This window comes from Myiozetetes cayanensis, unplaced genomic scaffold (assembly GCF_022539395.1).
Source record: "Myiozetetes cayanensis isolate MyiCay16 unplaced genomic scaffold, myiCay2020 scf3, whole genome shotgun sequence".
Taxonomy (NCBI): Eukaryota; Metazoa; Chordata; class Aves; order Passeriformes; family Tyrannidae; genus Myiozetetes; species Myiozetetes cayanensis.
In genome coordinates, this window is record NW_026087521.1 from 70,897,849 (window position 1) to 70,924,524 (window position 26,676).

The window sequence follows — 26,676 nt, forward strand, 5'->3', positions numbered from 1 at the left end:
GAATAGTAGGAGAGGAAAATTGTAATTTGTTGTTTCTTCCATTTCCAGTTTATGAACAGTAGTCAAGGTCAGTGTAAGTATGGCCCTTTCTAGGAACTCCCTCTGCATGTGATATGCTGGGAGTCAAATAATCTGAATCTTTCTGATATTTTATAGTGGCAAACATAATTTCTTGTTTCTGGACTAGCTTGTCAAGGCAGTCTTTGAGAATGGGTATTTTATTTGGCCGTCTTTCTCTCACTGTGGATGCTGTTCAGTATTTCCCGAGCACTCAAGCATTCCATGCACACACTGTCGACTCTCAGGTTCAAAGTGATCTCGTGTAGATAAGGAGAGAGATGATAGACTTAAGTTACTGAACTGAAGAAGATAAATATTGAGGCCCATACGTGGATTTTAATTCCCCACTAATGTAAATCAGGATCAGAAACGTTGTTTAAAAAAAATCAGACAAACATAAGAGTTTTGCAGGTTCAGATGGGAGCAGAGTCCAGGTGCGCGATGGGACCAAGAAGTGTCAATTGTTAGATTTGTAAATGGTATTTTTAAAATGTGTATTTCAGGGTGTTGTAACTCCGCAGGAATTCGGTTTCCATCAGTGACTGAGGATTAAAAGAACCTGTGAGTTTTATGTGAATTACTCTCCTATGATTTTTCCACTACTTAATTGATGGGCACAGAGATATCCCAGGGCAGTGAACGAGTTGACCGTGTCCATGTGACAGTTCTCACCTGTGGTTTGAAACCTTCTGTTGTGAAGGATCCTGTTCCCAGTAGCTGTAGCTTCAGTCAAAACGTTCAGAAAGCAGCGCACATCCCTGATAGAAAGACCAGAAGTGATGATTGTCCTTGAAAATGTGTTTGCATAGTAAGCAATTGCAGTATTTTGACAGCCTCATAATGCACCCCAGTACAAACACTTGTGCTGCCAGGCCAGCCTGGAGATGCTGAAGAGGAGCTTTCCCGTGACACGAGAGGGCAGCTCCTTGTGCACCGTGTTTCCCTTGGTTTTCCCATCTCGGTTTCTTGGCCTCCAGAAATCTTGCACTGAAATGAGCACGTGACTCCAGTGATGGGTGTTCAGGGTGTTACTTCCCATGCAGGCAGGCAGGCTTGTACAACCAGCATATGGTCCAGGGATGAGGCTCCCCAGCCCTCCCTGTTTTAGAAAAAAGAACACAAAACGTGCAGTGAAATATCCCTGAGGCACAGCTATCTAAAAGTCCTTCTGTGTTGCCCTCCTTGCTTCCCCACTGCTGACTCACTGGCCACAGTACTTTTCCTGGCTGTGCAATGAACTGTCTGTCTCGAACCTTCTGTGGTGTTTTTGTGAAGCCAGTGCACCAACAAAACCCTGAGAAATGCCCAAGGAACCCTGTGGATCACAGCAGTGGCCAAGCTTTCCCAATGCCCTGCTCAAACAAAGGTCAGCAGCAAGGTCTTCAGAGGAGTGTTACAGTGACAGCCACATAACACAGTTGTTGGAGTTGCAGGTGGAAAAGAGCTGGCGATAGAGAGTTTCGTAACATCAGGCAGCTGAATCCATGGCTGGTTTCTGCCTTCAAGTAGTAGTAGGTCAGGTGGGCTAAATCCCATCTTTACTGCCTCTTCTTAGAGCCTTGCTGCAGAAGGGTGGGTGGAAAGATAAGGGCTGTAGTCCCATACAGTCACAGAATTCCTGGGTTGGAAGAGACCCTCGAGATCATCAAGTCCAACCCTTGATCCAAGCCCACTGTGATTACCAGATCATGGCAATCAGTGCCACATCCAGCCTCGTCTTAAAAACCTCCAGGGATGCTGAATCCACCACCTCTCTGGGCAGGCCATTCCAATGCCTGATCACACTCTCTGTGAAGAAGAGTGATCATTTTTTCTAATACCCAACCTAAACCTCCCCTGGCAGAGGGGAGGTTGTTATACCCCATTTGGGGTATAGTGATTCCCCATCTAAACTCTGCACCAGAATCTGCCTCCTGTGTATTGTGTGCTGCCCAGCTGAGATATCTATGGATAAAATTCTTGATTATACATAAAAATCTTAGTACAATTAATTAAATGATTAGTCATTTATGTCTTAGTATTATCCTCTGGTTTTACCTGATAGTATCTTCTCACAGCCTGTTCTATTCTCTCTTCCCCCATATTAGCAGTGACCTCAGTGAAGAAATAACTTTTTGAGCATGTGGTTCAGGTAGTTATTTGCTTCACTGGTATTTGCTAATTTGAAATGTTTTGGAGTGCTTATATAATAATGCAACTCTGTCATGGCATTTTCAGTGACAACATTGATTTCCTCAAGCTGCCTTTCCAAAACACTTAAGTGCATCAATATGGTTGTCTGTATAATTTCAGTTTAATTACAGCAGTGGCTGTACTCATTATGGGAGAAGCACAAACTTTCCCACTGTCTCCTTTCCCCTTCCCTTTGTGATGCACCTCCATGCTTGGTTTTTATTTACTTAAATAAGGATTGAGACGTGAGAGGGTAACCATCCCCTGCCCCTGACCCAGGAGGACAGGCTGAAGGAAGGACTCAGGGAGGAACTGAACCTCCCAGAATTGCTGAGGTTACAGAGACAATCTCTGCTCTCTGTGTGCAGGAAATGAGATGTTAATCTTTTCCCAGTGCTGCTTTGCAAAAGGTCCATTCCAGAGAGCTGTGTTTGTTTCGATTTCTCTAATTACTGATAGTGTGCTGATTATGCTGCTGTAGATCTGACATGAATTGCTCTATTAATGGGATAAAAAATGAGATGTCTGCTGTGGAAATTAAGAAGATGATGGCAACTGGGGGAAAGAAGTGGAGATCTTAATACGTGATGTGGTGCTGCAGAGCTGTAGTTTGCTTTTCCTGGAGCCTGAGCCTTTCTCCCTGGCAGCAGGTGGAGTATGCAAGCTCTAACATTGACAAATGTGGGGACTTTGGTCATAGAGTGTGTTAGGGGCTCTGATTTCCTCCTGTTCCTTGTTAGGCCTTTTTAAGTCATCTCATAATGGCCTTTTGGACTTTCATGTTCAGCTCTAGTGTTGCATGCTGGTGAACACTGCATGTGTCTTCCTTCCCTTTCTGCTTCCCCTCGCGTGCTTCCCTAATGATTAACTTCCTTGGCTCTGCTGTTGTCCCCTGTGCTGCTCTGGGGCTGGCTTGCTGGCACTGCCCTGCTGAGTGCCTGGATGTTCAGGGCCTTCTGAATCTCTCCTGCAAACCCCTCATTTCCTCCCAACAACCCTTTTCTCTGTTTCTTCTCCTCTGTCCTACTCAAGACACTCTGGGAAGGATCCACAGCAGGAAAACCAGACCCCGTGAGCTCCCACCCAGCATCCTGGGGGACAAATGTGTCAGCTTTCACTCCTGGTTACTTTGTGCCTGTGTAGTGTCATTACATGCAGTGGAGGAGTAAGTTGGCCCCAAGGAGGGCCTCCCTAAAAGTTGACTTGATGCATCTGTTCAGTTATTGTAGTCAAGGTGAAATTTCATGGGGAAACTTCCCTGACACTGCGAGCTGAAGAAACCAAAGAAATAAAAATAATGAATCCAAATCAATAAAAATGATGATTACAATCAATATATGCAAGCTGTTTTATCCACTTCTTTGTGGCTATTGACAAAATACTAGGGAGCTGCTGTTTTGAAATTGCTGGTTGTTCGGGGCTGAGCACTTGGTCACTTGTAGGTTTAAATGTTTATAGAGTCCCCTGGCAGATGGCAAATATGGAATGTGGTAATACCAAGTGCTTTCCTAGCACTCATCACCAAAAATCTCAAAGGATCACGCAAAGTGTGTATTGATTTAGTTTCTTTTGCCAGTAGATTAAGCTCCAGCAGGGGTGTTTGCCCAGGTACACACAAGGTTCGTGCCGGTTCTACCAGCACTGCCTCTCCTTCCTCCCAAGCTGTGGCTTGAACAACTCTACCATTCTTGGCCTTAATACAAAGAGAAATATTAAACTGACTAGTTAGGAAGCTCTTTCAGAGAAGTTCTTAGTAGCAGAGTATCTGGTGGCATAACCTTAGAAGCAGGAGACGCCAGCCATGGTTGTTTGATGGATCCCACAGAGAGATGCACTGGGCAGTTCTGGAGTCGGGAAGATTAATGCACATCTGTTCTCACTGGTGTGAACACAACAGTTAACTCCTGGAAATACGACTCTCAGAAGCCTCAAAAACCTGGAGGAGCACATGTGACTGTGCCTGGGCAGGCTGGGAGTTGTGTGTGGCTGAAGCACAGAGGGAGATTGCAGAATCAGACTGATCTTTGCCGTTCTGCTCCCAGCCCCGTTACTGCCCCGTGCCGCAAACAGCTCATTTTGTCCACAAGGTGCCCTGACCTCCCTGTGCCGTTACCATTCCACACCTTTTGGAAAGCTGTCCAGGACAGTTACAAGGGCAGCTCTTTCAGCATGCAGTTGTTGAATGCATTGCTCTCGAGAGGCACATGCTTGTTCTTTTTCAAGGCAGCTTAGTGCCGAAATTACTCAGCTCATTTGAGCTTTGCACTTGCTGGAACTCAGCTTGTCCATGTGTCTAATAAAAAGAAAAAGACTTCTACCTAATGTCTGTAAATTGCTTTGATATTTAGGCAAAAGGTGCTGGGGAAAAAAATGCTAGATTAGTAAGAGAGGGCATTTCAAAGGCACTAACAGAAGTTGGAGAGCTGACTCCCCTTTGTGCCTCGTGAAATGTGTTCTGCAAATACTACTAACTCACATTACTGGGAACATCCAAGGTGTGTGGAAAAAGTAAGCATTTCCATATCTTTGGTTTTTGACTGTCCTGTTCCTTAGAACACTAGGAAACAGTTAATCTGATGCATTTGTTTATAACAGTAAATCTCAGTGAAACTGTCACGGTATAAATCAAGGTATGGGCCTTTAGGAGGTTGGTCAGGAAAGGCAGCAGGTACTGGAAGCATAATATCCCAACTTGATCCAGTGCCTCCTGGATGCTGAGGGAAGTGCTCGGGTTCTCGATTTAATTTCATTTACTGTTTTCACTTTCCACCTGCTGTTGGCCCTTTGAAGCCAATTAGCCTGTCTTTGAAGTGATGATTCCTTATTTCTGTGAGCATAAAATGGCCCCAATACAGGACTGTATCCTGCAAGGTACTGGTGCTGTGCTCTCGGGTCAGAAAGATCATAAGATTGAACAATTTCTGGTTAAAAAGTCCTGAGCTGAAAGCCACAGAGGCTGTCCTGTAAATGCTCAGAAATTAAGGTGGTTCCTTCTGCTCCTGTGCATGGGGGGGATGTAAATCCATACCCTTTGCACTGCTGTTGTTAAATTTCAGTGGCATGGTTTTGGAGAATAACATGAATTGCCTTTCAGGGATCATATGATAATTTTTTTTTTAATGTTCCTGTGAAATTGTGATTGTGTTTATTTACAAAGGGTATAATTTGTGCTGTGATTGGAGTACAGGCTTAGAATATGGAAGAATTTTCCCATCAGATCTCATGAAGTTTCAGTCTTCGATTTCTTGTCAGGCGCTTTTGTAAATAAAAACCTGTGATAATTATGAAACTAATGCAACATTCACAAATTGCCCTTTAACTCTGTGTGACCCTGAGATTAGTTCAGTTGGTTAAATCTTGATGGTAATAATGCCAAGGTCATGGTTTGAATCCCCTGTATGGGCTGTTCACTTAAGAGTTGGACTTCATAATGCTTGTGGGTCCCTTCCAACTCAGAATATTCTGTGATATTTGCTTCTGTGACTGTCCTTGCATAGCTGCTCTCTGTATGCCAACTTACTTATTTGGTTGCAAGTCAAATTACTTCAAAGAAGATAATAGGAACTAGTTTAGGCAAAAACAGAAGTATTACGTTACTTGATGTATTTTGTAGTGATATCTTTTTCTGCAGCAAAGACAAAAGTAATTGATTGATGTCTTTAAAATGCTAGGAAGGAATACTGTTAAATGCATAACAAAGTTGTTTAGTTCATAACTGATTTGTTAGTGTAAGATTAGGTGGTTTTGGCACTTCAGGGGTATTCTGGAGTTGCTGTCTGATTTTCACTGACATAAAAAACCCTCGGAGTCTCCCCTCTTATGGGTCACTTCCCTCTCCCGCCTTGGCAAATTTCCGAGAAGCACCTTGGAAACTTCCTGGACCTTTTGAAAATTCGAGCCGTGGCCCCAGAAGCTGTTTGGCCCCTGGCTGAAGGGCTGGGCAGCACACAGCCTGTGTGCTGTGCTCTGTGGTCCCCTGGGCAGCCCGGTGCATCCCTGGTGCTGCTCACCATCCCCTTCCTTCCTTCCACCCATTCCTCCCTCCCCTGCCTTGGTTTCACACCTCCATTCCAAAGTTCACGTTGTCCCCTCTCTCTTCTCCCCCCTCCTTTTTCTTTTCAACAGCAGGAGAGAATTTCGTACACCCCTCCAGTGAGCCCGGCACCGAATTACACCTCGTCCCCAATCCATGTGCCAGTGCCTCAAGCCATCAGGATGGAGGAGGACGCGGTCAGACTGCCAGCACACCTGCGTGAGTGTCAGCACTGAGGCTTCTTGGAGGGGGCAGGGCGGGCTGAGGACTTATTTCTGGTTTTGTGGAAGACAGCAGGGAAGTCCCTGGCTTTATGCTTATTTTTTTTTTTTTTCTAAGCTCTAGCTGGTTTGGTTTTCCTAGCTACTGTCTTTAGCTAAAGGGAATTACTCTTAAATCCAGCACATTGTATCTCCCCCTCTCCTCCCCTTGCCAAGCGCTTGGCCTGTCATTTCTCAGCGACAGGCACGAGCGTGGAGGGTTTATTTTGACAGGAAGTGCTGTGTTTCTTCCACTTTGGAGGAGTTGCTTGGTTATGTGCTGCGACACAAGGTCAGCTTCACAAGCTGTGGCAAGTGGAATGTGTTTGTGCTCTGGGCATTTTTTAGGTTCTCAAATACTCAGGGTGCCCAGAGCCTCTGGTGTAGAGCATGAGGGCTGACAGAGGCAGTGGGAAAGGAGGAAGAGTGAGCTTAGCTGGGCACAAAAGGATGCTGTGAACGAGGAAGGACATATCGCTCCCATTGAAACAAAAACTGGAGCTGGGGGCAAGGTGAGAGCCACGTACTTCCTTGCTGAGATGATTTAATGTTTGAGAAATAGTAAAGGCCAAGGACTGCTGGCAAGTGAGAGGTGAATTAGGGAGATAGGACCCGGACAAGAAGAGTGGAATTTTCCTGTTTGGAGGAGAGGCAGTCCTAATGCAAATAGAAATGCTTTAAGTAAACTTTTTTTTTCAGGTGTTACGTTCCTGAGTTACTCGAGCAATAGTGAGCAAGAGGGCCAGGAGCAAGCCAAACTTTGTGTTTTGCCAACTGGGAAATGGGTTTGGGATTTCGGGGGGGCGGGGGAGTAAAGTCCATGTTTATCACAAGACGTTCTTATTGCTGTCTTACACACACACACACTCTTTTTCTGGATGAAAACTGTGTTTCAAGCATTTCTGTAGTCTGTGCTCTCTTCCCTTGCTGGCCACCGAGTTACTCTGCCCCGAGATGATTTGTTGCCGGTGCTGCATCCTGCATGGTCCTGCACAGCCCAGGTTATACCTTTGCTCTGCTTTCAGACAGGAATGGGACATTTCTGACCCTGTCTGGCCACTGCCTGAGTATCCATGAGCTCCCAGGCCTGGCTGGTCTGGCACATCCATGTGGCTGCTGAGCTGTTTCTCTAGGCCAGGGAGGACTTAATGCCACACTGACAGGGCATTTCTATGCTTTGCCCAAAACTTAAACGCAGAACACTCCCCCAACACAGAAACAGTTCTCCAGCAGCTCTTTTCCCCACGGGTGCTGTTAATTCCCAGAGCTTTTCCTCATTGCATTAGTTGTTACTGTTTACTTCTGCTGTGGGAACCCCTTTCTGTCCCCTCCACTCTGATCACAGTTGCTTTTTGTACTCCCTGCTGTGTGTGGCAGATGTGTAAGGCAGCAAGGCAGAGACCCCTGATACTGAAAGTGGTGGTTTGTTTTACCTGCTTCCCTCACATCAGCTAGCCAGCATGCTGGGTGATGTAGAGCTTATAAGGCTTCATCTCAGTGAAGACTTTTTAGCCAGTATTTTTAGGTGTGTTATTTTTTTTCACCGTGATTTTTGTTTTGGTTTTCCTGTCCTTTCGGTTGGCACATTTTTTAAAAACTTGCAAGGCTTCTTTCTCATTAGTGTTTCCACATCAGTCTGACTTGTTGCAGGGTAAAAGCACAGATGATTAATCATGAAATATCTGTGAAATAGCCTTCTGTATAGTTAGTGTCTGAGACCATAAACAACATGGAACACATTTACATAGCCTTACTAGTTGTAGTCTGTGGCAATGTAGTATTTTGCAGCTCAGTGTGCAGTCAGTATTGACACAGAACGTTGTCATCAGCCAACAGAGCCAAACACTATTAAAACCACTGGTTTTCAAGTACACAGATTCATAGCTAGGCCAGCAGCGACCATTCTGAATTCCTAAAATGATCTCCAGTATAACTTCAGTTGCAGAACTTCGTGCAGTAGCTGCTGTGTTTGAGTCCAGCCACTGAGCCACAACAGGTGCAGAAAGATTTCTGCTCTTTATGTAAAAGACTTAAGCGATGGGGAGGATATAAGGTCTCTAGATGTTCTTTCAACGCTTAATTATCCTCCTTATTTGCTTTTTTTAAGTGCCCTATTTATAGTTTGAATTAGTCAAGCTTCAGTTTCCAACTATTAGATCTCATTATCTCCTTTCCTGCTAAATATTATCAAAAGACTACTGCTGATATAGGTGCTTTTAGATAGTCACTTCTTAACCTTTTCTCGGCTCAACTGGATAGGAAGAGAGGTTTTTAAAGCTGTCAATCTTCCTGTCGAGCTTCCAGATTTTAAATTCTGTTTGCATCGCCTCTGTGAACCATTTTCCACTTCAGACATCCTTCTTAAAGGATGATATTCCAGAGTAGTGTTCCTGATACCACGTGTAGAAATAACGAGTAGAAAAATTTCCTGTGGTGCAATAAATTACTTCTCGTTGTTTGGTGTGAGCAAATGGGTCTCAGGTATGCTGAGCTGATTTTATCCAGAGACTGGGAAATGGAGAGGTGTGAAATTTAGAAGAGTAGAATGCAGATCCCTCTTTACTGCAGCCTTGCACAGGAGGACTCCTCTTTGGCCAACACAGCTAGATTAGGTAGGCAAACCCCTTTTTCTGGGCGTGGTATGAAGGCACCTTTTCCTTGATTGAAGAGAAAAGCAAGTTTGGCTCTCACACAAGGCTCTGCCCTCGGTGCCTTCTGTGATCTTGGACGTCTTGTTTTAGCTTCCTCACTGTAAAATTAAAAAAAACCATGAGTGCAAAGACTCTTAAATGTTTAGAAAACTAGTCAAGAAACTGCCCAGGTGTTGTGACAATGAAGATAGGTGGAAGTCCTCTGAAAATATTTGCATGCCCCTTATCTCTGAGGATGCACTTAACACTGCCACAGAGAGAGTTGGTGGGTGTTTTGATGGGGTTTGTATTTTTTTTTGCTCTATTTTTATTAAAGCAAATCTCTTTGCCTCATCTGGTAAAATGTCATTAGTTGCTTATTTTCTGCCACAGCTGATACTTTGTAGTAAAAAGTCCTTGGAACTCCATAGAGGATAGAGCATTTAAGAGATGGACATGAGAGCCCTTCCCTGTGTCTATTAATACTCTCCGAATCAGAGAGAAAATAGCTTTTTCCTTTTTTGTGATACACAAGATTAAAATAAGGTGGTTTGCCTTCCATAACAGCAGCTGTAAATATGTGCTAGAGGCTTTGTGGTTTTCTTTTGTCACCTTCAACAAAAGATACAAAAGCAATATCAGTGCAAAGAAAGGACATGTTGCATGCTCTGATTCTGTGCAGAGCGTTCCCCCTTGCACGTGTCTGCTGATTTGTGTGTTTGATTTGTATCAGAAGGACAGAAGGGAAATTTGTTTGGTTTTCTGCCATGATTATATTAAAGGCTTTAAGTTTTCAGTGAGTGTTTCATAGGACTCTTCCTACGTGTCTATTTGTAGTATTATTTGATACTCTGATTTGGTGGGAACTGTGTTGCTTTGGCATCTTTGTGACCCTACTTCTGTACCACACACTGAAAAAAAGTTGTCTGTCCCAACTGGGGACATGAGTAGTAGGGTAGGACAGGTAGTTGGGCTCTCAGTTGGGCTCTTCCTTTAAACTAAGGCATTTATAATACCTGAAAGCAGTTTATTAACAGCTTCTTTCTCTTGATCACGCTTTGGTGCTTATTTGTATCGTTTGTGGGGTTTGTGTTTTAAGGGCACCAGTTGTTTTCTTTTTATTATTATAATTATTAAAAGAATGCAGGAAACAAGAGGAAGGGGAAGCAACAACTCTCTCAGGTTTGCCAAGGATCCATTTTTCTCCTGTAAAATGTCTATAAATTATGCTGCTCCCTTTATTAATCCTTTGTCACCTGTTGATTATTCTACAGTTTTGGTTAGCAGATGGAAAACTACTTCGAAGCATTAGGCATATTGTTATTTAGTGGCTAGAATATTCAGTGCACTGAACTGAAAGTATGTAGTGAGATGGGAAAAAAAGCCCTTCACCCTAAGCCACATTTAGAGCAGAAAGCAATAAAAATGTTTGCTTTGGAAGGATCTTTCTGGAACAAAACTGACTGACGCACATACTGGGAAAATAAAATAAAGTTTCGTATGACAAAGGTTCTGAGAGGTGGCCAGAATGTCAAATTAGTGACTCTGAGAATAATCCTGGTCCCACTGAAATGAGTGCTTAAATCCCCACTGAGTTTAGTGGGACCTGGACTGGCCTCTTTCTGAAATGTTTGGCTCCTTCTAGACCCCTCTTTGCTCTTCTCTGACATTATTACCCTCATTCCCCCCTCTTAATGTGCTTGCCTTTCCTCCTAATCTCCTTTTCACCCTGTACATCATTCTCTTTCTGGGTAGCTTGTCCTCTGCTAATCAATACCAACCCACTACTAAAAAAAAAATAAAATTATTAGGTGATTTTACAAACAGGGAACTTGGAGGGGTGGGAAGCCCAGTCTTAGAGTCACTCTTGTGCCATGGCTGGGCAGTTTTTTCATCTGGAATATATTGGACTGGGCAGAGTAAAACCCCATTGCTGATCCAGCTGGGAAGGCTGTGGCCTTTGGATCGTGAAGATCCTGCTTTGCACATTTCTGGCACGGTCTTTGTTCATCACCTGTAGGAAACTAAAGCCCCTTGTCCCTGGGGTTGCACTGGAATGACACAGGGCCGCTTCACTTGCCACCTCTGATGTAAACAGCTGGTGAGTTGAACCCTAAATCTGTTAGCTCCAGAGTGCTGCCTGGTCACAGTGGCAGAAGCATCGAGGTTAAGCGTGGAAAAAACTTGTGAAGGGAGCTCACTGGATGGTTTCTGTTTCTTGGGAGATTATTCTAGAGCCGAGTGCTTTTTATTTTTTAAATATGCCTGGTTGCTGCCCAGGGTTGACAGCAGTTTCCTGCACCGACAGTCCTAGTGGAAGCTTGTGGAGGGGTAGGATCCTTCCTGCCTCGGTGGGAACTTGGAAAACAGTCCTGAGGTGGGAGCTCAAGAGGCCTGTGCTGCAGGGTACACAGAGCTGGCAGTGTGGGAGTCCCAGTGGTGCTAAGCCAGCCTTTTCCCCCTCTGGAAAGCTTCACTTCAGGGTTTTAAATCTCCAAAACACACACTCACCTTTATTCAGGGGGAAAGGATGTCGCTTTAATCTGGGATTCAGGCTTGCTCCCTGGTGGAATTCCCCTGGAAAGTGTGGAGAGGAATAAGAAGCAAAACCATCGGGACATTTATGGTATTGCTGGGTTTGAAGCATTTCTAACTTTGTCTTAAAGGGACGCTGTCAATTTTAGTCAACCTAAAATTAGCTTGCTTTTCTGTTTCCACCCCGAGTGTGCTTGTTTAATTTTTCATTTGTATTATAAATGCTTCCAAGTTCTTTTATTATTTTTTTGGTAAGAAATAAAACGAATGCAAAGAACGCAGCATTCATAAACAGCCTTGCAATTAAAGAAAACACAGAAGAGAAAAACTGTGTGTAAGCCGTGACTAACAACTCCACAACAAGAAACCACTCTGTGGTGAGGGCCTTGCAGCAAAAACCCCTGCAGAAACAATGCATAACATGCATGCTCTTTTAACAGAACTGTCTGAGGAGAAACCTGCTGGTGGCTTCAAGGTCCCAGGAATTCATGTGATAGGTTTTGTGTATACACACACAGGAAAAAAAACCCCCACATTATTTGATGCCCTTTATGAAAAGTTGGATTTCCTTCTGCTGTGCTGCTGTGTCTTCCCTCTCCTGTGCTGGCACGCCTGCTGGTGCAAATACAGCCTAGCAAAATATCCATTAAATGGGGGTTTATGCCATTTTTACAACTCCCCATTTTAGTGCTGGGGCAGAAGGACTAAACGATGTGTAAGTTTGTTGAAGACACTTTTGGTAAAATGATGCCATCCAGATTCGGAGACCCACTCCAACACCTCATCCAGGAGCCTCTTTTTAAGATCATTCTCCAAAGACACTTGGGAGGGGAGAAGCATTTATGCACCAGCCATTCCATTGTTGTGGAGTGCCTGTGCAGAGTCTTTTATGGGATGAATATATTTGAATGTGCTCGCTCATGTAAATTGTTCTGTGCAGGACCAGCACGCTGCTATTAATATAGCAGTGATCCTTGTTCAAGAAGTTGATATATATATATATTTTTAATATATATTTGATAGGCTTATGGTTGGTGATGCTGTGAGTTAATAAATAATCGCCACGGATTGGCTTTCAAGAGTCAAAGCATTAGGAAACTTGCTCAGCTCCAAATCTTTCCTCAGGAGTTTTTGTGCATAAAAGTCACACCCCGGGAATAGCCCTAAGCACCCTGCTTTGTTTACACCATCTGCTTGTTCTGGTTTTGATCTCCCTATACTTTTGTATTCCACTGGAAAAACAAACCTGTCCATTCTGCACTGGCAGCGTGGTTAAGTAGCTCTATAACAACTGTACAGGCCACAAAATGAACATGTCAAATCACACCATGACAAGTAAAAATTACATTGGTGTCTCTAATGATTAACCAACATATTATTCCTGCCTTTAGAGTCCACAGGCACAGTGTGGGGGTGTTAGGTGGGTATGTCAGCTATACTGACCCCACTGAAGACCCGGTCTGAACAAACCAGCTCTAGTTAGCACTGCAAGAATCAGCTCTTTGCCAGTGATAAATTTTCCAAAGGCTTTCTGTAAAGATAAGCTCTAGGAATATGCTTATTTCCAAGGAAGCTATTATAATGCTGGTAATGAATTTGCACAATCTCAGCATCCTGCAAAAAAGAGGTTTATTTTCGTATTAATATGCTCCCAGCATTCTCTTTCAGTTCTCTAGAAGTTTTTTTTTAATATTTCCCTCAGGTGTCTTAAAGCTTCTTGTTTGCAAAACAAATGTCCCAAAGGGGCTGTGAGCTGGTCAGAGCGTTGACATTTTATTTTAAACCCACCAGCAGCAAAAAAACCTGCAGGATATCTTTGAAGGGAAATTTCCTTTTTGGGTTTTTGTATCCCTGAAAGAATTTCCGATGCAGGCAGATAGTAATTCCCAGCTACATACTTCCTGATAAGGAAACAGCTCCAATAAATGCAGCTATAAATAGCTGCATTTTTGTTTTTGAAAATGTTTCGCTTTTCTTTCGAACTACTGAAAGAAAGGGACAGTGTCAGATGAAGGGCTTAGGTTTGGCACCCATTGGCTTTCCAGATGAATTAAGATTTTAATCTGCATCAGTACATTTAATTACATAAAGTTTAGATGTCTGTTTATCTCTGCTAGTGCTTCTGACAACACCATAAAAGAAAAAAACCCCACCTTTTATATGGTAAATATAAATTGCATTCCTCACGGAGGGAAAGTACTACCTGCTTTAAGCAGAATTCTTCATGCTTTTGCTATGTGCCTATATTTTAGTGCTTCTCTAGATATAGTTTGTTAAGGTGTTTTGTCATCTTAAAATAAGTAGTGTGATCTTCACCTGCATTTTTTTTTTCACATGTGCTGTGGATGTGCTGTTTCAAATTCCTGGTTAGACATAAATTCCTTTTTTCTGAAAGTAACTAGCTGAGACAATTTTGTGCTGTTAGTTTATAAACCTTCTGACTTTCCTGCATTATCTCCCCCCTTCTTACAGTTCTGTTTAATGTATTTTTAATTTCATGCCTCTCATTTTGGAACTCCAGCTAAAATCTTCCCTTACCAGTCTTGGTTTTCTTTGTTCTTTAAAAAGCAATTGCCAAAAACACGGTACCTTCAGAAAAATAAATAATTGCTTGCCTACACAAAAATTTATAGAGATGAATAACTTTGGTGCCAGAGTTAGTGTGAGAATGTCTTTGCAGGTTAGATTTCAGGCCAGCTGTACCAGTCAGAATCACAGAGTATGCTGAGTTGGAAGGGGCTTACAAGGATCATTGAGGCCAACCCTTAGCCCTGCCCAGGACCATCCCCAGGAGTCACACCCTGTGTCAGAGCATCATCCCAGTGCTCCTTAACTCTGTCACTTGGTGCTGTGACCGCTTCCCTGAGGTGCCTGTTCCACTGCCCACCCGATCTGGGTGAAGAACCTTTTTCTATTATCCAACCTCAACCTCTCTGACACAACTTCAGGTCCCCTGTTCCTTTCATGACCGTGCTTCCTGCTTTTCCTGGGGAGGTGGCCGTAGTGGACTCTGTCCATTACAGCACTGGTTGAACCGTGGCCAAAGCCCCAAGAAGGTGAGGGTGCAACTTCCTCAGATTCAGTCAGCAGGGAGTTGAGTCCCAGCACAGAAGAGAGGAGGTGGAATAATCTCCCTTTTCCTCCTCCTCCTCCTCCCCCTTTCTCCTTCCAGCTATTTCACAGGGTCTCGTGGCCAAATCCTACCCGTGAGGTCACTCAGCTGCTATGGGCCCCTCCTTTTGGCCTGCTGATGGTGCTCCCAGCTGGCCCAGGGCCAAACAGATTGCAAAAAGGGTACAGCTGGTGGAAGATTCTTCCTTGCCCTTATCATTCATTGTTTGCTGGAGTGACATGGCAGGTCAGACCTTGGTTCCATAGCCCTTGAGCACGTTGCTGGTACACAGCTTTCCTTTGGAGGTACCTGAAGGGGTTTTACCCCCTCTCTCCTCTGTTCCTCTCTTGGCTGCACCAGAAAGGTTTGATCTGCGTGTGCAGGCCTTGCCACACCTCCTCAACAGGCCTGTGGAACGTGCACAATTAATACAGCATTAATTAATTATGGGGAGAAGTCACTGCTGGCACAAGAACCAAGGCTTACAGCTTATAAAGTGAATGCTTTGATGCTGAGCTTTAAAGAACATTTCCATCAACTCAAGCCAGCAGAGAGATTCTGTGATATTTATACCCTCCCTCTGCACAGACTCCCAGAGCATTTCAGCGTTTCAGCCACCCTGGGCATGAGCAGGGTGGTTCAGGAGGAGGGCTCAGAAAGCATAATCAGGGCTTGACCCTCGGGAGTAAAATTGCACAAGTCCTAGGTTGGAACTGAAACAAAAATGGTTTGTTGAGCCAGCTGAATGGGTGTGAGAAGTGACCTTCTGGACCTGCTGAAGTGAATAGTTGTCATCTCACTGACTCCAGTACCTCTCACAGTTTTTTGAGAATGTGTGTATGCGTGTGAGTAAACGTGTAGGTTTGCGCTGTGCTTCTACTTATTTGGCCAGTGTTTAGGGGAAGGGAGATGAAAGAACGAGTGTGCTGCTTTGGTTGATGCAATACTGAGAATTTCTCCCTTTCTACTTCCTCCTTCTCGGGAGTGCAGAAGGAAGTAGCGCCGGTTCCTGCTGCTCCACAAAACAGTTACTCATTTCAGTTCTGCCGCCTGAGTGGGTCCTTGTGTATTTCCTAGTGGGGGAAATCTCCCTTTATGTATTTAAGTTCCTCCTTCCTATTCTCCCTTTTGTTCTGACTTACTCTAAGCAATCTGTCTCCTTCAATTTTTAACCTCTTTGCTGGCTTTCACTTCCTCTTCATGATTCAGTGAACGCATTTTGTCAGAAAAAAACCCTCTGTACACAAATACCTCTTTGTTCCTTTTTTTTTTTCCCCCCTATGTTACACGTCTTTGTATCTCACTTCCTTGGAAACTTCCTTAGTAGTCTTACTACCTCTGGGCTTTTAGCTTCCTTACTCTGTAGCCATTATTGCGTTGCTGGGTGTGCAATTGTTCAAGGCACCTTGAACTTTTTATTAGAGGTTTGGTTTTTTTTGTTTTTTTTTTTTTCCTGCTCTTTAAATACTAAAAGGGTTTGTCTCATCGCTGCTTTACAGCTTGTTTGGTGGTTTTTCACTTCTTGAAAGTTAAGCGTAACCAACTCACCAGGAGTCATTCTCCACTTCCACTTTGTGTTCTCAGGGACGCAGCGCGTTGTGTGGGGTGGTGATGAATGGTATTGCAGTAGAATCTGTTCGAGTTCGGTGCAGGATTTGAAGCCTTGGATCTCAGCAAAATAGGGACAGGAGAGAGCACTTAATATCTGTAAGAGCTGGGACGTTTTATAGATCTTCCGTTTTTACACCGTCTCAGTTTTAAAATCACACAGAATGAAAAGCAAGCACAGGGGCACTGGGAGTGCCAGCAGAGGTTAACAGTGATGGAGAGATGAGCTGTGTTTGTGATGGGCAGACCTGAAGCATCTGGGCTGTAAAAGGAGACAGAATTTGCTGTTGGCCTCCTGCCACACCATTATCATTGTGTGCAGTTTCTGAATCTCAGAAAGTTTGGCGCTCATTCAGTTCAACAGAACACCCGAAAGTAAATCCAGATGTCTTTTCAATTGGTTGGATCTGTAGCGTTATGGTGAGTTTTCCATAATTACGGTTTTCTTGTGAGAATTCTGGGAGAATCTCGCTAGTCCAGGCAAACCCTGAGAGCACAGCTTCTTGCCCGTGGCCTTTCTGGTGCCTCCATCATTGGCAGTGAGGAAATGTGTGCACACAAAACCCACTGAAGCTCAGACAAGAGTTAACAATCAAAATTCATTTCGAAGCTGAGAAGTTTTGAATTTTTTTTTTTTAATTTGACATAAATCTCTGTGTACATGTATATATTTAGATCCTCCAGAAAGGAGGCCTCCTCAAGCACTTAGGTTTTATGCCCAGTGAATGTAACTTTTCCCTTGTCTTTTGTAGCTAATTAACACATAGAATGTCTTACAACCACTTCTTTTAGGCAGAGTTTTAAAATTACTGTCTATGATGAAAAAAAAGATGTAGAAGACAGAGGAAGGTGCCTTTTGTGTCACATGCACTGCCAGGCAGGCTCTCAGTGCTGTCCTCCCCACGTCTCTGCAGTCACAGGAGGGTCAGGCTGTGTTTGAGACAATGGGCCCAGGTTTGAACTGGATTTCTGGTCCATATTTACTGGATCAAGTGTACAGAGTCAGCAGCGCTGTATGTTTGAAATTTCTGAGTTGGCTTAAAACTGTAGGTGGGGCTCAATTAGCTGCCTTTAATGCTTTCTTGAGTGCACCATAAGCTACTTCCCAAAGAGTACTAATGTGAAGTGTAATCCACAAACAGTCTTGGCACCAGTTTGGAAGCTGAAATAATCAGAGGAGTATAACCCCCTGTGAATAAAGGTAGCTCACACTGATAATTTTATCCTGAAATGACTTGGTCCCCACTCTGAAGCATTTTCACAGTACAGTTTTATAAGTCAATATAACATAAAAAATGTAAAGGCTGTAAAAATACAATTTGTGGTACAAAACGTGTCTCCTGACCAGCTCTAAATTTGAGCATCAGGACGGTGGCACTTTAATAGATCTTGACAACTGGAAGAGCAGGGACATTCTCTGTATGAATAAAATGCCTGGCATGGTCATTATGACTTGAAGTTATGGTCATCTACTAAATTGACTGCTCCCAGTGTCACTCACAATTGGGATTAAAGTAAATTATTCTTATTTTAATAGCATTTTTTCAGTTTTTCTGGAGAGACAGCAGCTCCTTTATATGGGACCACAGTACAGGCATGTTGCATTCAGAAGGATGTTGTGGTTTTTAAGCAGAAAACAATTATTGATGTGAGTAGCTCATAACTTTTTCGTGTGGTTTTATGTAAGACCTGTGAATCTCTCTTGATTGTAGAGTTAAGCAATGATATTTGTCAAAAATCAGTCACCAGTCTCAAATTTGTATAGCAACTCTGCATTGATTTCACAGTTTTATAGCAAAACTGCTAGGAGGTTGAAGTTCTGACACAGTCTTGTTGAAGCTCATGAATTTCTAGAGAGGTGTCTTAACATCTTCCTTTTGTTCCAACTCATTTTGTTCAGGCTCCCGTTCAGGATGTGATGGTCTCGTCCACGTGGTCATTTTTAATGTGCCAGAGCAGACTATTTTCCCCAATTCTCCCATTCCCACAAAACTAGAGGGGGAAACAGTTTGAGGAAAAGGTAGTTTTGTAAGTGAATGGGTTGGCAGGGAGAAAGTTATCATGTGGCTATGAAATCATGTGTGGTATGGAGGAGAAGGTGACCAGAACATCACATTCCTTACAGAACAGCAGGATCAAAGGTAAATCATTGGGCAACATGTCTGAAACAGGAATGAGGATGCATCGCTGCATGAAAGAAATCGTTGCAGCAAGATGCAATGAAGATGTTTTCAGGGCTGAAAGTGTAAATGGATTTCTGAAAGGAATCAGATAAACCTGTGGAGAGAGGGATAGGCCGTATGATCAGTATGGAAGCAGTGGCTGACTGCAACAACAGCTCAGGGACGTCCTTAAACCACAGATTACCAGGGGCTGAGATAAGTAATATACACTGTAGTAGAGATTGCTTCATGTTTCCTTATTCCTTATGCTTTTTGTGTATGCCTCTACCAGTGTAAACATTTGATTAGATGGGTGAGGGATTTTTTCTGGTATGAAATCTCCAGTGATTTGACAGTTGTGTGGATGCCATCCAAGCAGATATATATTCACTACGCATATGCTGCACCAGAGGGCTCTTTTAGGTGATAACTAACTCATCAGCTAGAGGCCACAGAAGAAAATTAAGTGGGGGGATTTGCCTTTAAGCAATTCTGACAAAAGTCTCTTTACACAACAGCTGACTGAATCACTGAATGTAATGCCAAGGGCAGCAGTAGAGAGAAAAAAAAAGTCATGTAAATTAGCTGGCGAGAGAACAGGGCAAAGCTATCTGGTAAAGGAGGGAATGGGAGAGGAGGGCAGGCAGAGCCACCTCCTGGAGCTCTGGCTTTAAGGACCAGATTTCCTCCACCGAGTGTTTGAAAAACAAACTTTGAAGTTGAAACTGAGGGGAAAGTGTGGAGATCCTCTCCCCCTAGCATAGAGGCGTCCAGTGGATTGTAGTCACCGCAGCAATTCTGTTATCCCTGGCCTTTTTCCCCCTCTCATAGGATTGCTTGCATTTTCCTGCTGTTTTCCAGCCCAAGATCCAGTTCAGCTTGTGCCCCTCCTGTGGCCCTGTCCAACATCCATTTAACACATAACACAAATTTCAGTCCTGTTTCCTCTCCTCCCCCGAACAACAGGCGTAGCCATTAAAAAAAGTTGTTCAGTGTTATTTGCGATTTGAAATGGTAAATTAAAAAGCCTGGTAGTGCTTCTGATCCGTCTCCCCTTTCCTAAGGTGCTTCATAAAATACCATATGTTGTTGTTCACTCTGGCCTGGATGTTCTTGGCTCTCTCACACTTAATGATTCACGAGATGTCTTTGAGATTAATTTTTGTCAATTCATCTTCCCTCTGTGTGTTCTCCCCTCCCCTCTCCTTTGTTTTCGAGTCTTCACTGCAAACGTTTGTTAAATAAAACCCATAGTATGTGTAAGGGACAGACTGATCTAAGAGATCTAAGATAGGGTGCAGGATTTTCCCTCTAATTTCCAAGCAGGAGATTAGAATAGTTCACGAAGCTTTTCTACAGCTCCCCCTCCTCTTCCTCTGCTCTTTCTCAGCTGTGTGTCCTGTGCCTCTCTCATGAGTAAAAGTATTTTTTCCTATTAAAAACTCAGCATCTTGTCCCCTTTTAATGCTCCTGTCTTTCTCTGTGGGAGAAGGGAGCAGGAGAAAAGCTGAGTGCAGTGGGGTCTCCACGTGCCTGTGCAAGGGCAGTGCTGCAGATCCTAGGTATGCTGGCTGCAGTGAGCAGGCAGGGTTGTTTGTGGGACTTGCATGCCAGAGCCTTCAAACAGCTCTGCTCAAAGGCATGAGCTGGGCTCACTTCTGAGGGAAATTTCCTTTTTGGGGAAGTTGCTGCAAAGGAATTTCCTGTGTGGGCAGACAGAGCTTCCTGACTTGAAGGCTTCTTGGAAGGGAAACCGTTTCATAATGAAATGATAAATTAAAGACATACCAGCCTGGTTCGCTTCAAAACAGCTATTATAACCATTATACTCCTGCGCAGAATGAAAACAAATTGCATCCTGACAGGATCCTCCACAGTGGAGCATATCCTTCCCCCCAGCCTTCCTCCCTGTGGGTCTTGCTTTTCTGCCTTCCATCTCCCTGTCCTCCTCCCCTGCTGTTTGCTTCACTGCCATCTAACTTTTGTGTCCCCCTCTATCCAACAGGCAAAGCAGCGTGATGGTGGAGGTTGTTTTTCTAAGTGTGCTGCTTCCTCCATGGAGCAGGCACTTCTGGTTTAAGCCCTGCTGTGCTGGCTGGCGTGGTGTGTAAGTCATAGAAGGGGCTTGGGGCTGCCCTGAAAACTGAGTGCCACGGCGAAGAGAATTTGGGGGTATCAACAGAGTTTAAGTCGTTAAACTACCTATAAGGAATGTCTTGGGGCAGTTATGAAAATATCTGGGAGGAAGGGTTGCAGATAACTGTTTCCTGTTAAATAAGAGGAATAAAAGACCTTTGCTCCATCCCAATCAGGGCTCAGTGGAGGGAGGGCATCCCCAAAGAGCCCAAGCTGTTTTCAATAGGCACAAAGCAGTTCATGTTATTTCTCTGCTCTGCTCTGTCCCAATCTGTGTAAAAGGGGAGGTGAGTGCTTATTGGCATCTGTACCCTAAGGAACACCTACAGCTGTGAGCTCAGGTGAAGAGCTCTGGTTGGACTGCTTGGGTTGCCCAACACACCGTACATGCAGATGGAGGGTATAATTTCAGATGGCATGCAGCAGGGGGAACAAACAAGCAGGAGTTTCATGCTACCTTTCTGTGTCTCAACTGTGTTGTCTGTAAGCTTGTCAGGTCATTCTGCTCACAGTGCCTACTTCCACAAAATGATCTGACGTGCACTCATACAAGTGTGGTGTTTTCTTTTTGTCCCTTGAGAGAAAGCCTTCATTTTTATTCCCTACCTACTGTTTGGCTGGCAGTTAAAGCTGTTTTAATTCTTTGCAGAACTCCCCAGAATCGGTGTGTTTTACGTGCCTTGTTCTGCTAAGGAGGCCTTATCCCTTTCCACTGCTTAGTGAATTTCTTAGGAATTTTGAAACACTGAAACTGCTGGCAGAACAGTGCATGACTTTAAAAGAACTGTTGTAATTTTGGGGAAGTTTCTCTTAAAAATGCATTATGATGGACTTTTATGACATTGAAAGAATGCGAGGTTTTATTTGTATCTTTTAAAGCAAGCTTCTGGCTTGCATAAAGACAAACTAGAAAATGTGGTTCACGTGGCTCAAAAGTCAGACACAAAGGATCCTGAAGAAATACATGGGGGGTATGTAATCATATTATGTGTAATCATATTATGTGTTTTTTATAGGTTTGGTAGGTTTTTACCTTCTCTCTTTTGAAGGCATGTTGCCTCCTAAAATTCTTGGGATTGGTAGTTCTGGAGGTATCCAAGAAATGGGACTCCAGTGTTAATTTGGGAAGTTACCTCATCAGTAACAACGTGTTTACTGATATTTTACAAATCTGCAAAGGGTAGAGTCTGAAATGTAGAACTTGGCTCTTTGTGATTGATACAAACACACCGCAACACGAGCACAATTGATGGGCTGCTTATAGAACAGGCCAGTTTCACCAAGGTTTTGCCTGTCAGAGGGGTTTGTGTTGTTAATCAGGTTAAAACAATCTCATTGTTCAGCTTCACGATAGTGAGTTCCAGTAAAAGGCAGGTGGGAGGAAACTTAATTTGTACTTTTTTTTTTATTGCTTTAAACACTCATGCTGTTTGTTCTTGGCACGATATCAAAAGAGTGCTGGAAGGAAATGAGGTAGAAAAGGGACATGAAAATCACAACCGCATGACTTGATCCATAAGAGTATTGTTCCTACTTCCACGTGGAAAGCCCAAAGATTCCTAGTAGACATTCTTGCTGGGTTGGCAGAAGGTGGAAATTTAATATTTCACTTCTGGAAATACTGGGTCAATGGGGATTTCTCCAGTCAGCTAAAAACTGGCAGTGATGGAGTTTCAATAAATTGCAGGCAATTATTCCTGTCACAGGAATAGCTCCTACAGTGCTGGGTCTTTGAGGACAAAGGGAAGACTGGAGAGTTCTAAGGCCTTACCTTGAGCTCTGTCCTTCCATGTAGCATCTATTTCTGCTTGTAATGAGAAAGCTAGGCTGTAGTACCTGTCTCTACTCCAGGACAGTTCATTTTGTTACGTGTTTGTCCGCTTTGGTGGAATTTCCGTGACGTCCTTTGTGAGACAATTCAAGCCTTGCCCGTAGGAGGCTGACGTTCAGCCTCTGTTTTCCTTTAATCAAGCTGAGTTTTCATCTTCTGAATTACCCTGAGTCAGATCACTCTAAATCTCTGCTTCTGGGGTGCTTATACCAAATATTTGCAGGCGTTTCTCCCGCTAAACTGTTTGCTTCTCCTGCAGTGCATCGTGACATGCGGTGCAATGCTGCTGGAAGCTCAGCAGGTTTGGTGTTGCAAAAGTTAGGGAAGGAATCTGTGAGCCAAAGACCATTTCAAGGTAGCTGTTCTGAGTATTCTTCTTCTACTGCTCTGACTCGCAGGTTGTCGGGACAGGAGCTGATGTTTCATCCAGCTGGATTTTGTCCTGATCATTTGAAATGCTTCCTTCTTCACCTCAGTGTAATTTAGACTCGCACCTCTATTGCAGCAAGAGGTATTAACAGGAAGGAAATGTAAACACTCCAACTGTGTTTTACTTCCTCTAAATATCTATATGTGTGTGTTGAGAGAGTTGTTCAGTTAAGAACAAAATCGAGCTTTCCAGTCAACCCTAGGAGCTGAGATAGGTTCATCCCTTGGGAATCTGGAGGAAGGGAGAATTCTGTGTGCAGCAATGCTAGTTGGTGTGTTGCCCAAGCTGTCACTATGACAGCATTTCAACGTGGTAACAGAGACAGTTCTACACCAGCTGCGCTTGCTTCCCATGAGAAAGTGGATTGGCATGGAGAACACAGAGAAAGAGAAAACTAGGGACACGACTTTCTTCTCTTGCACAATCCCTATTTGGGGATTTTCAATCACTGTGCCAGATTGTATATGAAAATGTTTTAACTTCTTAACTGCTGAAGTATGTAATGATTTTCTCCAGGAAATCTGTCCCTCAGTGTTTCAACAAATGTTGCTTGAAGGGAAAAGGTAACGTAACTCCCCACATAACTCACTTTGCTAACACATGGACAACGTGGTAGGGAAGACCTGAATTAAAATTCAGCATAAGGCACAGATAACGTAGGCAAAGTCAAATTTTTCATAGTCTTTAATAATTTGCATTTCTTTCCAATGACCCTCTTTGAGTTTTTTCCAGGGTAGGGTTGCAAGCAGTGTCTAAACAAGGGCTGCTGACACTAGGTTTACTTTCTCAGTTATCTTTCAAAGCCTTCTTGACTGCCTCAAATCCACAAACCAGAATTTGGAAAGAAAATACTTGAAGGTTTTACTGAGAATGTCTTCTCAGTTCGGCAGTTTTGGAACTGTGATCACTTGAATCCCCCTTGTCCCTTTTCCACACGTCAGAGATGCAGTTCTGCCTAGCTAGGCTAACGTGACCGTGGCTGCCTGGTTTAAATGCTTTTGCAGATGGACAGTTGGCTTTCCTGAAGCAGGTGAAGGGATGTGATATCTCTCCAACCACTGACACTAAAATTGCTTATATCTGGGAAAAAATGGTAAGAGACACAAAGGGATATTTTTCTTAGGGAAATTTCCTTTCTAAGGAAGTTAGTCATATGAAATAACTATTATTATTTTTAAATCCAGTACGAGCTGAGGGAGTGCCCTGATTACACATTTCCTGGAAGAGGCCGTTGGTGACGTACTATTGACTAATGAAAATCGACAGTTAGAAGCAGCTCTTTTCTATTAACTCTTTGAAAAGGAAAGAATATTTTTTTAAAAGTACAGGTCATCAACATAATCCCCGTTGGTCCTCTTTTAATCCACCATCAGCAGCCATGTTTACGTCATTAGCACTACAGATTCACGGTCCTGGTTGGAAAACACTAAAAACTATTCTGATTTAACAAAATAAGTAGAAACAAAGCCTGCTTGCTGTTAATTTGCCACGAATGAGGTTGTGCAGCTTCATGCCACGACTTAAAATGAAGGGAGGGAGAAGTACAACGAGCATGACAGTCAGATTTTCCCGTGGAAATTCAGGATGATGCTTTATCTGCTGATGAGCTCTGTAGTACCTGCCGAGGGGTCAAGGACGGGGTTTTGTGAATGGATGAGAAATCCAAGTCAGGAAAGAGAAAAGCTGTAGAATAGAACTTCTGTACATCATTGCTGCTAAGTCAGGTTTTTTCCAGCATGTGTTAAACTACTGTCCAGGAAATCTGGGAGCGGATAAGCAAGAACTTCCAAATGCCATTTTAGCTGTTACGTCTCAGACTCTGGGAATTGTGTTGCTTATGCTCAGAAGAGCATGACTTGTGACTGCAATTTGTTCAACTCAAAATGACCTCCAAGCCTTACTGGAAGTCAACTTAAAAAAAAAAAAAATCCAACCACCACAAAACAAAACACAAAAGCATAAAAATCTGCCCCCTCCTACTTCTACCATAAGAGATTTTTTTTTTTAGTTTTAAAATCATCATCCTGCAATGTCTTGTTTTGAGTTTAACCCCAACAATATTAACATGACAGCATTGTGCAAACAAGGAAATTTCCATGGGCTGAATTGCACAATTTCAAGAAACAATGTGAGTGATTAAATAAACATGAAGGCTGATGCATTGGTATTGAAGGACTGTGCACTCTCTGTAGCTCTTGGAACAGAGAGAATAAATACACCTTTCTTCTTCCGTGTTCACTGACTGAACACACACAGGAGGGTGTGAACAGTACCTGGCTGAGTGTCTGTGTGCAGTGCCAAACCACAGGCCTTGTTTGGAGGGCCAGTGCCTGAGATTCACCGTTCACTCAAAGCAGCAGCACCAAGAGAAGGTTTGAGCAGTGCTGCCAGAGGTGTGAAAGCTGTGCAGTGTCTCCTGGTGCCTTACAGATTTTCCTTTGTGCTTCCGTGGGATTCTGCATGGCCTGTGGCAACAGCCAGCCAGTTCTGGGATGTAATAACTCCACTGCAAATATTTCTGTGAAAGATGCAACTCAGGCACCAGCCTGGCAGTGATACACCTTTCAGCTTTCAGCAATATGCTGTATTTAAATCAACTAACTTTATATTCCTACCTAGAAACCCGAAGCTTGCCCACCAGGCTGCATCCTAGGGATGCTCCCATAAATTAACTACCAGGCTGCATTGCTTTGCTGCTGTTTCCACTGTATAAATTCACATCAGGCCCTGTTATGCTTGTAAGGGCAGAATACCTTCTTTGTCTTTCAGTGCTGTAGCTTTCATTATTACAAGGGTGCTTGGCTGTGGTAGGGATGAAGCTTATAAAAATGGAGATCATCAAGTGATTAAGGTAAGAAAAAACAACTCAACACCAGTTTCTGCCGTTGGGTGAGTGAAAACCAAACCCAGTAATGGTGTTTTGAACAGGGTTGCTGTAGAGAGGATTCAATTTGGGAATGCTTTCTGAAGGGTGATCCTGTAACACCCCAGCTTGCTTGATGGGTTCAGGGTAAGGGAGTTGGATTTACCCTGGGTAAATCTTCTCCTGTGCAGGAGAAACAACCAAATTCTTAGAAGGTTCGATAACAGCTTTTTTATTGCAAACTTTAGAGCATTTAAGTAGAATAAGGTACTCAAATTTTAAAACATTCAGACGAAGTAAGGCACTTCTCAAACTTTAACTTATTCAGACACAACAAGGCACTTACTGAAATTTTTTGGTCCAGCTTACAGTATATTCTGAGAAGAAGAAGGTAGAAGAAAGACAAAGAAAGAAAAAGGAGAGAGAAAGGTAGATAGTCACCACCTAGCATGGTCTCAGCAGCTTCTGAATCTTGGGGCAGCAGAGCAAGCTGCTTGGCATACATCCTGCTGTCCTTGTACCTTCTCCGAGTTGATGTGAGCAAAAAAAAACCCAAACAGACAGAAAACTGGCATATTTGGCAGCGTGTGACTTGCAAATGTGTGCAGAACATATTTATTCCAGCAGAAATAGTTGGTTTTTCTGGAGTCTTAATCAATGAATATAAACTAATCGATACACTCTTACATTTTATTGGGTGATAATCAACTGCTGATGCTCATCAGCAGAATGACAGATGTGATTTCTTTATCTGAACTGTCAAACAGAGAGTTTTTGTGTCATTCTTCACTTACATGAGTTTGCCCAAGGCTTGTATTCCTGGTAAAAACTGTCCCATTTGCTG

The 26,676-nt window shown here is 43.3% G+C and overlaps 1 protein-coding gene across 2 annotated transcripts in view; it reads left to right on the top strand.

The window, feature by feature from the left end:
• The window catches only part of ETV6 (ETS variant transcription factor 6), a 93,631-nt gene that overhangs the window by 23,034 nt on the left and 43,921 nt on the right, over nucleotides 1-26,676 (top strand). The window contains exon 2 of one of the 2 annotated variants that reach the window (XM_050324287.1): nucleotides 6,361-6,484. In XM_050324287.1, the coding sequence (XP_050180244.1) occupies nucleotides 6,361-6,484 (124 nt within the window). Of the gene's footprint in view, nucleotides 1-6,357; nucleotides 6,485-26,676 lie in introns of both variants that reach the window. The other variant, XM_050324286.1, reaches the window with a different exon arrangement.